Source organism: Cyclopterus lumpus, chromosome 22, assembly GCF_009769545.1.
Source record: "Cyclopterus lumpus isolate fCycLum1 chromosome 22, fCycLum1.pri, whole genome shotgun sequence".
In the NCBI taxonomy this organism is placed as follows: domain Eukaryota; kingdom Metazoa; phylum Chordata; class Actinopteri; order Perciformes; family Cyclopteridae; genus Cyclopterus; species Cyclopterus lumpus.
Window position 1 is genome coordinate 9,862,243 of NC_046987.1, and position 17,121 is coordinate 9,879,363.

The 17,121-nt window shown below is 43.3% G+C and overlaps 1 protein-coding gene across 1 annotated transcript in view; it reads left to right on the forward strand.

The window, feature by feature from the left end:
- Positions 1 to 17,121, forward strand: part of LOC117725424 (regulator of G-protein signaling 6-like) — a 34,973-nt gene that overhangs the window by 6,490 nt on the left and 11,362 nt on the right. Inside the window, exons 3-5 of the mRNA XM_034525580.1 lie at positions 15,468 to 15,567; positions 16,230 to 16,280; positions 16,404 to 16,510. Of these exons, the coding sequence (XP_034381471.1) occupies positions 15,468 to 15,567; positions 16,230 to 16,280; positions 16,404 to 16,510 (258 nt within the window). The remainder of the gene's footprint in view (positions 1 to 15,467; positions 15,568 to 16,229; positions 16,281 to 16,403; positions 16,511 to 17,121) is intronic.

The window sequence follows — 17,121 nt, forward strand, 5'->3', positions numbered from 1 at the left end:
TAACAGCATTTAGCTGGCAATGTCCATCTGTGGATTCGTCAGTCCAACACTTGTGTCTAGACTGAAATGTCTCAAAAGTGTTGGATGGATTGCCATTCAATTTATATTTTGCATATTTTGCATAGTCGTCAAGATTTGTGGTGACTTGTTATGTGGTGTTGGTCCTCTGTGGGGGGCGACTCCTTTCGTCTTTTTACAAATGGCAGCTAGTGTGTTTCTTTCAACTGTATTGTTTCGTTTCTTAATGGTAAATGATTGTATTTAGAGAGCACTTTTATCCAAAAAGCTTAACAATGTACCTCTGCTTCATGCACACACTCATACACCGATAGCAGCAAGCCACCCTGCGAGATTGCGGTCTGAAGAGCAATTTAGGGTTCAGTGTCTTGTCCATGTCAGGACCTTCTAGTATTGGACATGAGGAGCTGGGATCAAACCACCAACCTGCACTCCTCCAGAGTCACAGCCGCATCCTCTGAAAAGCTTGCTGGCTTCGCAATGAGCTTTGCATTTAGTGCTGGATTAGAAGATGCTAGCATGATGTCAACATGTGAAAACACTTGAAACATTAGCATGTGATAACATTGTCATTATGAGTGTATGTTAGCATTCTAATATTCACATTTAGTTAAAATCACGGCTGTTGCTAAATACCACCCGACAGAGCTGCTAATCTTTTCTTTTTCTATTTTATACTACTTTCCCGTTTTCTTTTTCCTCCCCCCAACATTTTACTTTTCGTTGGGTCATGCTTTTCTTTCTTTGCTAATTAATAATTGAAGCTCATTTCAAGCATTCCATCTTTGGAAAATAGCTGGTCCTCTGAGACATCATATCCCCCCATTCATTTATTCACATCCTGCATATCTTTTTTCATCATGACTTATTTTTATCTATGTGTGCTTCTAAATGTTGAGAGTGAAAAAAAAAGATGGCTTTTAATACCGTAATACAGCAGCATTTCTAAGGCAGTTGACCAGATCTTTGAATTCATATTTAGATGAACATTACAGTGCTGTGATACATGACAGCGTTATCATCACACCGGTGTCATTCCTTCAGACTGCATTGATTTCTAAACTAACCTCGCCTGATTGATGGCGAAGAAGAAATGACTGTCAATGGCAGCCTGAAGCTCCCTTCCTGTGTCCACCAGTGACTGTCAGCTGGTTGGGTTTAGGATGATTTAAAGACAGGACACACAGGGAGTTCCCTTCCCTCCTACAATGCAGATAAAATAGACATACTGGAAATATGTAAAAGATTACAGCCAGAGAGAGTCTGCCTTGACTGAAAAGAGAAGATGAAATTACTGTAAACAGCAACTTCCCACATTATCCATTCGCTATACCACAGCAGGGACTGGCAGCTGGTGTGAAGGGCCGAGAGGACTGCATTGCTCTAGTTGTGCTGGTCAGGAGGAAGCTTGTCTGCCCGTCTTCCTGCTGCCGCCCCATGAGTCACCCTCTCTCCTCTCTCTGACATTGCCCCTGGGGCGCATGGAGGGTATAGCTCTCCTCTTTTATGTCGAACCTCCATCCGAGGTGTCTCCGGGCAACTACTTGCGGTTTCTGTCTGCACTTAAGATAGCAAAGTCCAGCCGAACGCTCTGGATGTTGCTTCTGCAGCTGTAGGGGCAAGTTCTCCCAGTGCTTTATCATGTATGACCGTTTTAACACCGTCTCCGCTTGCATTACGGGAGCCTTAATCTGACACGCTGGTATGGGCTATCGGGGTCGCACTAAAGCCTGTGCGCCTGTATGCTAAGTGCCAGTGTGGGTTGCTTTCCAAGTTGGGTCAATAAGATACAACAACAGTGCAAAGCTCTTATATAACCAACTGTTTAATGTGTTGGCCTGCCTCTTCTCTCCAGTTGAGCAGAAGGACCAACACATGAAGATCCTGGATGTTCACTGAAAAACAAATCATAATTGGGTAATAATCCACAGTGTCTTGGCCGCCTGCGTACTGTGTGATTATTGACCTCATCCATAGAGAATCACTGTCACTGTGATAAAAGGCTTTTCTCCAGTGAGGAAAGTCCTTCCTCTGCCAGTGCCTCTCCTGGTTTCACTCCCAGATTGCACATTGCTGACAGTGTGCTCTTAAAAGAACAAATTGAATAATGCAGCCAGTTTTACTGTGCTTAGAATTGGGACTGAAGTGTACAGCTGCATATGCATGCATAGGGTGATGTTAATAGGGAACTTTGTGGTTCTTAATGGTGTCCAACCCACCACTCATCGCATGCTGAAAAGGCTGCTTGGAATCACACTCGGGGTCCACCTTAAATGCCTCCTTCTGTGCTCTGAATAACCGTGGACACTAAAGGAGCTCACTGCACCCCTACAGAGCAGATTATATGAAATACTAGGAATATGGATACAATTAAAGCAATTAACATGGAGAGGATTTCCACATCGGATAATGTTTCCATTAACAGTCTTCGGGTGGACGTGTAATAGCATCAGATAGGAAACTGGTGCCCAGTTAAACTGTTGCTGATGATGCTAATAAACAATAAACTCGGTGGCCTGGGGTGACACTCTTGACAGCAGTGACTCGCTGGGTGAACTGCAGCCCTGTGTGGTGCTGACACACCGTATCAGTACAAAATAGCACGTAAAAAGAGAACAAGCTCTTACAGTCCCATATGGTTTTGTCACAGTTTAAAAAAAGATGCATTCACAGTGACAGAGACAATCATTATATTCCTTCACGGCACTTAAAATTCTATTTCAAAAGTAGTATTAAGCCCAAAAGTCCACGAGGCGGTCAATTAAAATGACATCATCATCTGGCTGAATGCTGCAGTACAGCTTCAAATTAACTGTATCAAACCAAAAAGGCATAAATACTTTCCAGGAACAAGCTTAAGAATATCAAAAACTTTTTATTTTCCAGAAACATTGTGAAAAGTGTTGACCAGTAAGATGGAGCTATGACTTCATGTTAAAGACAGTTATGCCAGTTATGCATCTTCATTCCCTTTTTAATACTTGCCTTTCAGAATATCAAAACCTAATTTACAGAAGGTTTACTTTGTAATTGTATTCAGCCTATCTGTCCTCCTTTATTTATTTAATTTGTAACGGCTGGTGTTGCGTCATTAAGCCACGGAGATGGATTAACTTTGTGAACTGATCTAGTTTCCAAGGGGGCAGTAACGTTCAAGGCTGATGGGCGCAGGTCATTAAAGGGGCTAACCAAATCATATGTGCGTGCAGAGAGCTGGAAGTCTGCTTTTACTCAATTCGGTTAATGAAAATGTAACAGTTGATTGAGCATTAAGGACACCAGGGCAGAAGATTCCTGCAAAGTAACAACTTTAAAGGAGCATTAAAAATAAATATTGTCAGAAGGAATGAACCTCAGAATAAGAGCTCTTACATTTAATGAAAACTAAGTGACACTTTTCAGATGCATGCCTGCGTCTTAATGCAGGGCCATGTTATTTCAGGTCCGATTTTGACCCTGCCTTTGCACCACTCTTCCCTTTTTTACAACTCTATCTTCTTCATGCTTCAATTGCAGCAGCAATTTTAACTCCGACTTGTTCAAACCTCCGGGGATCTAGTCAAGAAGTGCTCCTCCCCATGTCCCATTTTCACACTGCTAATCAAAGAAAAGGAGTATTTTGTCACTGCTGACAGTTTCTTTTTGTTGATGGTACATTTTATCCTCGATTTGGCAGACCAGGCGGCGATGAGAATGTCCTCAATAAGCTAAATACAGCCGATGAAGTATGGCTCTCTGAAGGAGGAAAGCGGCACAACGCTTACGCAATGACAATATAATGTTATATTTGAATCTTCGGGTGCCTCATTAGACGGCTCTCTTTCCACTCTAACGAAAAGAGCCTATTCTTTTCAGAAGGAAAAATAACAAAAATAACAAAAATACACACGCATGGACTCTTTTGATCACCTCTGACAAAGACAAAGAGCATAATAGAGCTGAGTGCAGCTTGTCACACAATGAAGCCTGTAAATGAAATACGCTGACCGGCAACCTTACAAATGTACTGTAATCTCAGCACCATCTGCCAACGCTCCCGTTTGAATTGTTAATCGACACATCTGATAGATAGGAATGAGTTGGCCTTAAAATAGAAGGTCTGACTCAGATGAGAGGGAAACAGCCAGAGAGGGACAGAGTGTCATCTGTGCACTGTTGAACCACACACAGGTAATAAGGAAGTGTCTGTTGCCCGAGTGCTGTGACTCCGTGTAATTGTCTCTGGGTCGAGGCTGAAGGGGGGATGAATCACCCAGGCCCCGAATGTGAATCACCATGGCCAGCTAGACTAAACAGCCCTCGCAGGACAGACCAGACAATTTGGCCTCCCTCCAGAGCAAAGACCTGCACCCCCGAACCACATCCCCAACCTCAGTTCACTTCAGACCACCCTGACTCTGTAGCTTTGCCTCTTGGGGCTCCTCAGTTAAGTTGTACACTGTCACTACAACTCCCCAACCTCTAGAAATGAATTGGACAAATGACTGAGATGTCCTTGTGTGTATGTTTGGTTTAGTCTCAGCCTCCGTCACAAAGCAACCCATTTGTCAAAAGTGACAGAGGACATTTCAAACTGAATTTGTGACGTTACGGAGGCTGGACTATTTGAAATTATGTGAGTGAGTTAGATTTTCCTATTTCTTCCTCCTCGGCTTGAAAATAATAGCTATGTCCTTGTGGGAGACCTTGCTGTGTGCCTACTCCCGTTTCCACTCCAATTACTCAGTCAATAGCTCATACAATAGAGACCTAATCCATAACATAGTGTGATTACTCTCATCAAAGTGATGAGTGATGTCGCACCTTGACTCTTTTGGAGTTTGGCTTGATAAAGGCTGCACTTGCTCTTACATTTTGATCTGAAGATCTATTAGCAATTAACATTTGTACAGGGTTTTACAGATGTCACATCAGAGAGTACTCTAAACCAACTATCTTATATGGTCTACCAGAGTGGGAGACCTTTATTAATCCCACCTTCCTTCTTACACGTGTCAGGCAACATGAGTCTCATTTAGTTAGACACTCCAATACACCGAGCATTGAATTTGACACCGCTGCATTTGCTTTAAATGGAAATTGGTCTTCACTGACGGTAATGACAGTAGGAAGGGAGTAGCGGGGCTTTTTAAGCTCGTAAGAATCGGGATCGATCGGGCTCAGGCAGCAGTGAGAGTGAGGCGGTGACGTGCTTGGGAACAGGAGAGGAGGCTAACATGGTTATTCCCACGCTTCAGAGGCACAGCTGGCGGCAAGGAGCAAATGCACATTCATAAATGTGTGATTTGTTTCCACAGTGAGGGTTGTGGGTGTGAATATTGTTCGGGCTGTCCCCGAATCTGAGTTTTTAGTCAGCACAATGCATCGACTGGGAGGGGTTGCCATTGGGTCATGCTTTTTTTTTTTTTTTTTTTTCAAACACTGAATATTATTGATTTATTTTCTTCAGTACACCTTTCCTACAACTATGAGACATATGTTATTCCCTGAGTGCACCTGCAGAGCTTCCGCCTCCATACCATACCTCCATCAGTTTTACCTGTGAGACACACAAGTGCCTTGCAAGCATCCGATTTCCACAGCCAGAGAAAGTCATTTCACTCAAAATAGTAATCCCATCACTGCAACTCTGGTTATGAGTGGACATTTTTCCCAGAAAGCTGTCGTACTAAACTGTCCAGGCTTGTGTCCATCTAGCTTCTTAAAATAGCACCATATCCTTTATGGGGTAGCACTGTGATAAGCTTAATCTTTTCTTCTTGCCAAATAATGTTGTGAGGTAAAATATAATCTTCAGCCTTGCATTGCACTTGCATTACAAGGAAGAGGGCATGGCATTTGGCAGATGCTAAGTCTTTGTGTAAAACAGGTCATGGACCTTTTTGCAATTAATGTCTTGGGCTTTGTAGAGTTTTATCTAAATATTACATGGTCAACATTGTCCTGCCTTCCAAAAACAGACCTCATTTTAAAGATATTAAAGGACAATTTGCTAACTGAGACAGTCAAATAATTTTTTTTCCCCCATTCTCTCTCTTTTTTTAAAATGTACAGTTATTATTTTAGTTATTCTTTCTGGATGATATTGTATTCATAGGTTATGATAGGAATAAGCCCTGGTCTGAGAAGTGCTTTTAGTTTCAGTTGTGGAGGAAATAAGTAGACATTTTCTGATGTGCAAAGTCACAAAGCAGGTGTGGCTCTGCAGATTGCCCTCACAAACCTTTGCTAAATTATAGCCAGCTGTCATGCACAGATAGCATACAGCCAGGAATAAAAACAGAAAAGCACACTGCACTTCACTTTGAATATGTTGAGAGGATATTGGATCACAAAGCATGGCCAGTCCCTTTCTAGGAATCATATTAAATACTCAAAGGGGCTGTGCTGGTTAGGTTGCAAATTCTAGCTTTATTTTTGACTCCCCTGAGGGGAAAGAATAAAAGATTTATGAACAAATGTGGCCGCTGCCTGGAAATGCATTAGCTAGAACTAAAGGTGGCTTATCGACATTATGGATAATCAATCAGCAGTGAGTACAGATTTGATGCCTTAAAACACCTACTGTAGTGCTTTAGGATATATTGATTATATCATTCAGTCAGCCTTTAAGATAAACAGCTCTGTAACGTCCTGTTATGAATCACATTTATTGTGTTGCCTCTGATGCATGTGTAGCTTTCCCGGGCCGCCTCAGGCCTCATTCGGTTTCATTAGAAGACGATTACAGGATGGCAATTGGACGAGTGGCACGTGAGGGAGAGGATGACAGAGTGACAAAGGCCATCACTGCTGACATGTTCCCTGCAGGTCCTTATAAAGAAGAGTAGTCATCCCCGCTGGGTCTAAGGGCACATTACAGATGTGTGGCGCTGTCTGCTGCCCGGTGGCATTGTGAGATTAAGTTTTCCCTCCGCATGTCAGCCCAGACACCAGAATTTAATTACCTGTACCCGCGAGTAAGAAGTGACAAGGCTTTATTGTCGGCATTGGAAATCTGTCACCCAGCGAGAACAGATTGGTTTTCACAGCGCCTCACCAGGCTTCAAATGATGCTCTAAGAAAAATTTCCTGATTCTGCTCCGTATTACACACAGAACTGCTGGCGAATGTGCTGCTCGCTGTCTGACTGCAGTTTCCTAAATATCTGTGAGACACCAGAGGCATACCCCCACCCCCATGTGCTCCACCATGCCTCCTTTCTCTTTCACAGCCCTTTTCACTTATTCCTTCTGTTGTCACAGTAACATGCCTCACCTCTAAAAGCCTGTCAGCATTCCCATTCTCATGTGGGAGAACCAACACAGAAGTCAGGTCTCCAGTTACAGCGGTGTGTGAGTGACAGTCCTATGGCGAAGGGGACGGAGCCTAATGATACACAGCTGAGCTATACAAATCCTCCATATGCCAGGAGCCATGACAGGAAATCCATGCATCTTGAAAGGTCAAGGGCCACTCTTTCTCACTGATTGCGTGTAAGCATATAGGTGCACATGAGGAACAGTATCATTTTGAGCTGAGGCATGAAATGTGCAGAGGTTTGAAACATATTGGAGAGAGAGAGAGAGAGATTCAAACTTGGCTAAGCTGATTATGATGTGATGCATCATTTGGTTCTGAAGTGCCTCTACATGCTACACACACACACATGCACACATTCAATAAATCAGTAATGACAGGAACGTATCTTGTCATCTCAAATAACCTCCTCAGTCTTTTGTGGTTGCATCAGGCCTATCAAGTGTCATGTGTCAGCGTTTCAATAGAAGGACCCATTAATTCAAGTGCAAGTTTTGATTGTGTATGGCCAACTACTACAGATGAAGTAGACCCTGGTGTAAATATTGAAAGATGTTGTTGACCTCAAAAGCCCAAATATCTCCTCTCCCCGGATAATGACTCAACTCTGCGATGACAGAGTTTGTCTCCAGTGTCTCAAATATCAAGAACAGGCTTGTGAGCCCAGTGAGGGACGAGGCAAACCCTGGCTTGATGACGCCTCTTCTCATCTGTAACCCAATTACCACCAGGCCTTAAGGAATGGGATCGGCAGGAGTGACGCATCAGGGGACGATGCCAACATCAAAGATAGACAGATGGTCCCGAGGTTTTCTCACCTCAAACCAATCTCCTGCAGGTATTATTACATTATTAGCTGGTGCGGTGTCCCAGATAAGAAGCCAGAATGAAGATACTGTATATCGATCAAGAAAGTTGAAAATATTCAAACTGAACTCAATGTCAGTATCACCTTTGTGTAAGAGTAGCTTCCATGAGCCACTGAGCTCTGGACTGGACAGAATGGTACCCGGTCGGAGGCCCTCCATTGGGGCTCTAAGCGGTGAGCATCCTCACCCACATCCTCAGAATAGCAGTGTTATCCATTGCCACTCATCCGAAACTGTCACACCATTGTCGATTTCCACTTTTACATTTCAGCAGCTTACCCCAGCCTTGCATAACAGTGTTCACGCTATGACTTAGAGGCGAGGCTTATATTTCTCCCTGTACTGAGAGAAAAAAAGCTGATAAATGATAGAAAAGCTTCTCTGGAAATAACTACTTTGAAACTGACAATCAGTAAGATAGTAGCAGATGCTTTTTGCCTTGAACACTCTGTACACCTTCTCCTCACCGAGCTGTCACATTTCACCTCTCCCTATTTGTTGTTTTTCGTAACTCCACATGCCAATAGCCTTCCTTTCCTTTTCTTCCTTAATTACAGACGAGTGGCTCTAAGGATACTGAACCTTATTAGTAACCAAACCTTTACAGTCCCACAGGCACTCAAAATGCTGTGAAAGGTGTTTGCAGTGAATGTACCTGCCCTGCATGTAAATTGCTGTTCATAAACGATCTCTGAGGTAAATCTAGCAGAGGAGTGAACTGCAGGTAATGCGATTCTCTCCCTCCCCCCGGAGCAAATGACCTTTTCAGGCTTGTTGTAGCTCTGGTTCATTTTCGCCAATGCAATAAAAGCAGATGAATACACAGCAGAGCAAAACCGGCCAATAAAAGCAGCCAGTTGAACATGTGGCTGCTGATGCCCTTTCATTTTAGACGTTGTTTCTTTTAAACGTCGCCTCTGTATCTGCACAGACCACTTTGCTTTAGAGTGGACTATCTGTTCCCGAAGCAGCCGACTCCTGTTGTCCGTGCACTCAAGCTCTTAGCAACCCGTGGAGTATCTAACAACAGACAGTTACAAGAGCGCAGATGATCTTTTTCTGTCCTCCTTGAGTCTCATCAACAGAAAGGTGACCCGATGAGTCACTGCGGTCTGTGGGTAAGCGTATATAGTGAGTATAGCTCAGCTGAGCACAGTTTCCATTTGTATTTTCATTGCAAGAATTGTGTCAACTCCAAAGCTTTGATTTTACGTATCTCCCTTTGATTTGGGGGAGCATGAAGAGAGCTTATTAATTCCTCTTTTGAAAACAGAAAAAGACAGAGAGTCAGAAAGCACTGACAACAAGAGTATCCCTCCCATCCAAAGAGCACAATCTGTAATTGTTATTTACTCAAACTGGCTTCCTGCCCGTGTCGGAACCAAACTTGACAAACTTTTAATTGCTTGGCTCTTCTCGCCACTGTGTTGCCATGGAGATGGAGAATCTCAGCTGGCACGTGCACCCCGACCCATCCCATCCCCAAAATCTCCACCTCGCACCCACATCAGTTACCAGAAGGGTTCCTCAACTGGCCCGAACAAGAGAGAAGCGTCCTCATCAACACTCTCCGTGCCAACACATTGGCGTCGCTGGTTCAGAGTGAAGCGCAGTAGCACAGTTGGACTCTTCTGGATGTCAGCATGGTTCCCTGAGGGGCATCCAGCTGGTTGGGCAATCAAGCAGCAGCTAATTGGACTCTTCGTTCAGTCCTGTACCTCTGAGCCTCTTTGTCAGGACAGTGTCTCTGTTGTGCTGTTGCCACTTGAGCTAAAGAGACAGCTAATGCCTGGTGTGTGATTAAATTACACATGAATCCACAGGGCAACACCTGACCGAAGGACAGAATAGGACTGGATGTTGTGACTTAATTGTGGGGGCTGGTTCACAGGTATATGAGAGGTCTTAATCGCTTGAATGGCTTGTTTACAAGTTTACTGCCAGCAAACACATTGATTCCAAATGCTCTCAATGTGTTACCTCATCCTTGAGGACACCCTTAAGAAACCAATACAACGATGTGCTCTAGCATACATTTAACCTTCAGCAGGCTTTTCTCGAAATGACGTAACCCAGAGAGCCCAGATTTAGGTAAATAGGAGTCCTTTTCCCCACGTTCAAACAATATATTTTAGTGCATTCATAATCCATCGCCACTAATGATTACAGGGATTACACATGAAAAGTATTGGCAAAAGGGAAAATGGCTTCACTGGAGTGTAAAATACTTTAGCTGCAGGACATAATGGGAAAACAGTTGTTTATTGCAGAAGAGAAAAGCCTTTCCCTGCAGGGCATTCCTGTGGAGATGGCAATTTGGAGGTGGGATGGATGAGTGATTATGTCTCTTTCAGAACACAATTGATGCCTCACTGAAATGCAATATTAGGCATATCAGGTGATTTGTTCTTAATGATGAGAATCGCCAAGAGTTTGAAGCAACTGTTTGTCTTTGTGCATGTGTTCAAACGCACATGCTAAACACATGACTGTGGGTACGTGTCAGTGTGTGATTATGTGCAAATGTGTGATTCATTTCGCACTTCTTCAGAGCAATATAAGTTTTCCGACCATCGCGCTCGGTTGGCAGGGCTTTTCCAGTCTGCTGTGTTGCTCCTTGCGCGGCAGTGTCTGTCAGATCCAGCTGAGAGGCTCTCGCAGCTTCCTCATCATGACTTGGCACGTTAGAGTCGGATCGTGGTGGCAGTGGGGTGGAGTGATGGAAGAGGGAAGAAGGAAGAAGGGGGTGTTCTCTCTCTCCAGCAGGCTTTATTCTCACTTCGTTCCCCAGGGCAGCACACACCAGCTGGATCGCACTTCATTATGCACACGGCATGGCGCAGAGGTCAAAATGGCACTCAAAAAAGTGTTTTGTGACAGGTTGTGGACTTTGGACTTACTTCACATGTGGCGAGTTATAGGCCAGGACAGAATGTGTGCAATGAATATATATATACATGCAATTGTTTTGTGTTCTGCAGTCATTACATTATACAAATGTCATTGCTAACTCTATTATGCAGCGTGAAGTGGCCTGAAGACAATATAAGCATGAAAACTGGACTACTTTCGTATTATTAAGAAGAATGAGGCGCGTGTCCTTTTTGTAAAAGGGGCTGAAAGTGAATGAGGAGAATCTGAGATTAGAATTTTGATGCGACCTCAACGTGATCATATTGGCAATGACAATGATGACTTCAAGAACTTCAAATAATATTTTTTTTGACTGTTGAAGATCTAAAGAACTAGACCTAGTCAAATGTGTGCCCTTTAATGATTATTTGGAGGAATAATTAAAGATTGCATATGTTTTTAGTATATAGTAATGCACAGAAAAATTCAATAAAAATGAAAGTAATTCTAATTGTTGAGTTATCAAAAAATCTCTTTTAATTTGATGTCTATAAGAATATATTTGCAAAGAAATTTCTGAAAATCTGTCAGAAGTTAGACGAAACAATATGTACACATAAAACAAAGAAGAAGGCTTACTGCCAAGAGGGGCGACTATGTTGGTGGTGTCCTAGTAGCCCACAAGTGTCTGGAAAGATAAATGCTGCAAAAGCCAGTGCTTATGACAACACACTCAGGGTGTGAGCCAGAGAGCTCACCGTGAAGGAACAGACTTAAAGTCTGTGGTGCGATGCAGCAGTCAGCAATCCTAACAATATCCAAAACGAAAGCGTTTCATTTAGTGTTTTGATCCAAGCCAGGAATATAAAAGCGTACAAAGCAGTTCACGTGAGGGAGGGCAGTGCACAACAGTTCATCTGGGTGCAGGTTAGTTGACACTGCTGTGTGAATAGCCTCCCTCATGTCTGACCAATGCTCCAAACCTCTGTGAAGTGAGAATGAACTACCTTTCAAAACAGTCCTTTAAATGTGAATGTGTACAACATCTGTTCTGAGGTCAGATGATAAATAACCATTAGATAGTATTTCCATTTATTGATGAAGGCTTACTATGGTAAGATGCATTCATATGTGATCTGACCTAGAGGAGTACAGTGCAGGAACTACATTGATTTAGTCACTGGAAATTATTTTGAATGTCACTGTAGTATATATATTATATTTATTTTATTCCAGACTAATGAGTGCACTTGTCCATCTGGGAAGCTTGAGCAATATTCTGAAAGCATCATTAAATTAGTATTATTATAGTACTTGAGACTTATTTAGAATTGTTGCTTAATGGCTATTATTGTCATACCACATTTAAATAACAGAAGTGTGCCTTCGTCTGTCATATTATGAATATTATGCCTAATGCAACTGTGGTTGTGTTGTTGTTATGTTCTATTCTTTGATTATGGAGTAGGATTTTCCGTTATATTGAGAAGCTCAATGGCTCCGGAGTACACTTCCAACACAAATGAGAATAACTTGAAAACTTTTCCAAAGCCTCATCACTATTTCATCTTCATTCAGCTCTCACCGAGGCGTCATAACTCATCTCCGGGCCCAGGAACGTAGCTCTTCGCCCATCATCTGGACGCCGTTTTCCTCACAGACCTGAATGTCTTTCAACAATGACAAGTGTGCCACAGCCCCACCGGTGATTGCTGAATCATTAATAGCGCCATTACCGCCTGATACATCTTTTAGCAGCTGTCTCATTTCTGAAGACTGGGACAGTTTTTAATAGCTCCATCTCTGGCCATATTTGAAGGAAAAAAAGGCAGTGGTTTCAATTAGTAGGAGAAGTGAATATTTCCGCACTTAGTTCAACGTTTTCTTGATGGTTATTTATATCACTGACGCTCTCATTTAGGTTTGTATCTCACTTCATTAAGTTAACCCAATTACAAAACCATGTAACAGGGAGTAATGTTCTTGTTTAAGACATTAGAGCAGGCGGGCCTTCCCTGACATTAATGTGGAGTAAATGTTTTTTATTAACCGGTGGCTTCCGTTGTTGGTTTTCACCTGAAGCTGCTCCCTCACAATCTGCCGACACCTTTACCCTCCTACGTGTGCCATATAGAAGGCTAGTGCTGCCCCCAGAGCCATAAAAGATAATATGAACAACACACACACACACACACACACACACACACACACACACACACAGCAGTGCATTGGTAAAAATCTGCAGCAAATGCAAACATATGGTGGAAAGATACACAAGTGTTCTTCCGATAATCATTTATAGAGCTCGCTGGCGAAGGGCAAAGTGCTGTTATCGCATTCTAGCAGACATTTTTCATCTCTCAACAACACTCCACACCAAGCTGCAGACACCATTAGCTTGTACATCCAGGAGATATGATGGGCACTTTCTGTAACAGCGCCAACTACTTCTTGTCCTCTGTCATCCTATAGGGAGATAATGAGTTCTTCTTTCTACCCCGATATACCCAGTCCAAGGTCCGTTGCTACATGAGCGCAAAAGGACCTAATCCTCCGCATGTTGCTTTGTCTCAGGGGATTTGAGGATTCCTGGGTCGAACAGAGCGGATTTTCAAAGCGTTGTTTTGCTCAGAAGGTTTGTCTTCAAAGGGAAGATTGTGACGTGTCAGTGCTAATCTGCCGTGCCCCTGATTGTGTTCATGTAAAACCGTTTGTACACACGGACGCGAAAGCAGACCTAAAATACAGGATGCAGTTCTCTGTCTCCTCTCGCCTTCCCAGACTGAGAACGATTCATCAACAAGAGTTGAGGCAGTAATTCTCCATAGTGGACGTTCAATAATTCATTATAAACACTCTCTCAAGCTTATGGTGAGCGATTGGTAATTGTCTTGCCAAGCAGAGGAGCTCTCGCTCCTCTCTGTTTTGCATTATGTGTTATTAAATCCATATGCATCAGGGTGTTTTGTTTTTAGATTTATGGGAGCGTGTGTATGAATCTTCCATTTAATGCTGTGCCAGTGAAGATGATTACCTATGATTGTATCGGTGGTTTAGTAAATGTGCTGTAGCATGCTGCCCTAGTCTCCTCTTCTTGTTCTCTCTTTACCTTACTGTCCACTTTTCCAATAGATTCTTCTTTTTTTTTGGTGTTAAAGCTACAAAATGTTGCAGAATTAAAGTACATCAAGAAGTGGCCTGGGGACAATATTATATTTAAGAATGTAAAGTTGATAGGAAACTCTATGTATGAGTCATCCCAGGAAACACTCTTGACACAAAGGCTTGAACACCGGAATATGAGACAGCTGCTTAGGGAGCAATAAAGAATTGTACTGCATGTGGTTGGCTGCAAGTGTGCAAAATCAAGATATTTTTGATCGAGATGGATTTCTACAACAGAGCACTGACCGCTCTACGTCCAAACAGCACCTGACCTGACTGCTATATAAACAACTGTCCAAGGACTTGACCAACACCGATTGTTTTAATAATAAGTAATCTTTTTCTATGTGTGTGTTTAGGACTCTGGATATGGATTTCTCTCTGTGTGTGTTTGTGCAGGTGTGTCCTTGAATGACTGGATGTTTGCTTGTTCTGAGTATGTGCTCTCCTCTGTGTAGTGGCGAGCTGTGCTGTGCAGAGCCGGATTTTAGGTGGTTGATGTGTGATTTGTTTGCAACTCTGGCTGTCGGAGGTGTGATGTTTATCTCTGCCTCCGAGGAATGGCTGTGACGGCCATTTTCAATTGGCCAAAGCTTTCAACTGAAGTCCTTGTCACAGATGGATAAGTCACCCCAACGTGTGGCTTTATTCCTTACAAATATTGTACGTGTTTGTGTGCGTCAGTAAACTATTCAATCTACTGACCCTTTGACCTGATCTATCTTTCAGGTCTGCGTTTTAGAGAGTGCATTCCACGCAGTTTATATTTAGATACCTATCAAAACTGCATTTGTTAAATGAGATCTTTACTAAATCTGAATTTAAAGCTGCACTAATCTATGTTTCTATTTTCGTAATGGATCACATGACTGGTTTACTGTTAAAAGGTCTTACTCATAGTAAAGTACCACTAGAAGGGCACTCGGAGAGCGCAGACCTCCGCAACCTTTTCAGCAACTTATTCAGTGATAAATTGTTAATGATGGGTTTACAGCTTGTTCTGCTGCAAGCACATGTGCGAAATATGAGTCGATGCAGCTTTAACTCACTCCTGAATACAATTTCTTGACTGTAAATAACTCCTATTGTGATTGAAAAGTAGTACAAAATATCTTTACATATATATAAAATATAAAATAATATAAAAATGCATAATAACCACAGTTGTGTAGTTAAAGGAATTTGTTATAGAAAATATAATGTGATTTATTTTCCTTATTTTGTTTTACTCTTTAACACATTCACCCTCTGGCCCCTCCACAGATTGAAGACATTGTTACAAGAATACAAGATGAGAAAGCCGGAGGTGTAGCCATCCGGACTGTCAAAAGCTTCCTCTCCAAGATCCCCAGTGTGGTGTCAGGTTAGTGTGCGTCTGCCTGTATGAAGAGGACATTCCTCATTACTCTATATGGCTGCGTACTTACTTACCTACTTGGCGTGATAATGATTATGTGTATGTGCGTGTGTGTGTCTGTTTGTTTAGACAAGCAAATATTACTTTTTGGGCTCATTTGAACGGCTGCTTTTCCAGTTGGAAGCCGATGAAGACCTAAGCCACTGAGGCCACTGAGACACTGACCTCGTCACACTTTTCTCTTTCTCTTTTCTGTCTGTGTCCATCTGTGTGTGTGCACTGTACTCCGTCATGTGTTGGTGTGCTTGTGTATGACATGAGTCACCAGTGTTGGACGGTGAGGTCACTCCAGCTCTCCCAAAGGTTATTTCTGAGTCCCTGCTTCACATTGGTCCCCCCAGGCCCGCTAGCCTCTCGATATTTTCAGCAACCTCTGCCAATGCACAATGACGGGGCCAAATATTGTGCTGTCCAGGAGCAGAGAGAGAGAGAGAGACAGGACTGCAAACCAATTAACATTATGTTCAGACACCTACTCGGCTTCGACACACAACTTTGAACGGAGACGAATCCCAAAGGCTTCCTCAAAGCCCATTTGTGTTTGTAGCCTTTGTCGAACACCATTGCTCATGTAGCACTTCTAACCAAAGTCCTTCTCTGAATGCCAGGGGCTGACATTGTTCAGTGGCTGGTGAAAAACCTCTCCATTGAGGATCCAGGTAAGCCTGCTGAGAAATCTGTTGTTACATGTAAGTACAATAGAGCTCAATTAAAGAGGATGGTAATTTTAAATGCAACCTCCCCCCCCCCCCCCCCCCCCCCCCCTTCTCTCCTGTCGACAGCCGAAGCCATCCACCTTGGGAGTCTCATCGCTGCCCATGGCTACATCTTCCCCATCTCCGACCATGTCCTGACACTTAAAGATGATGGAACCCTTTATCGCTTTCAGGTACAAGAAGCTCCTCCATGTGTATCCCTGATATGTGTGGGATATGTGTATTGCGTGATGCTAATGAGAGCAATCCTTGCTAAGCCTATTACTCACCCCACCAAGGTCGATACTGTATATCCCTGCTGGACGCTGCGTCAGAGCAGGAGGTGGGCCGCAGAACGGGGCCCACGGGCCAGCAGTGCAGCTTGTTAGAAGAGGTTTTTGTATCCCCTCTAGGTTCCTCTGATGGCTAACGGGCTCCACGATGACTCATTACTGTGACTGGGCCATCAGCATCTCAATCCTGGCCAGCTGCACAGGGCAAACGCCCCAATGGGAAGCTGGGCCCTGGCTCTGCACCTTTCACCGTCACCAGCCTACCCCTGCTCCACCCCCTCAATCTACCTCTGAATGCATTTATCTTCACCTCCATTGCTCGACATTAAAAGCCATTATTGTGCCTGCGCAGGGAGGGCAGCGTGTGTCACACTTGCTCATTCAGCGAGGGCTAAAAATATTCCCTCTGATGTCGTCGTGATGCAACAGGCCCACGTCATCAGAACATGTAAAAAGAGTTTACGGTGCATTTGAAATGCATTGGCCAGGCTCCATAGCTGTGCTGCGAGGCG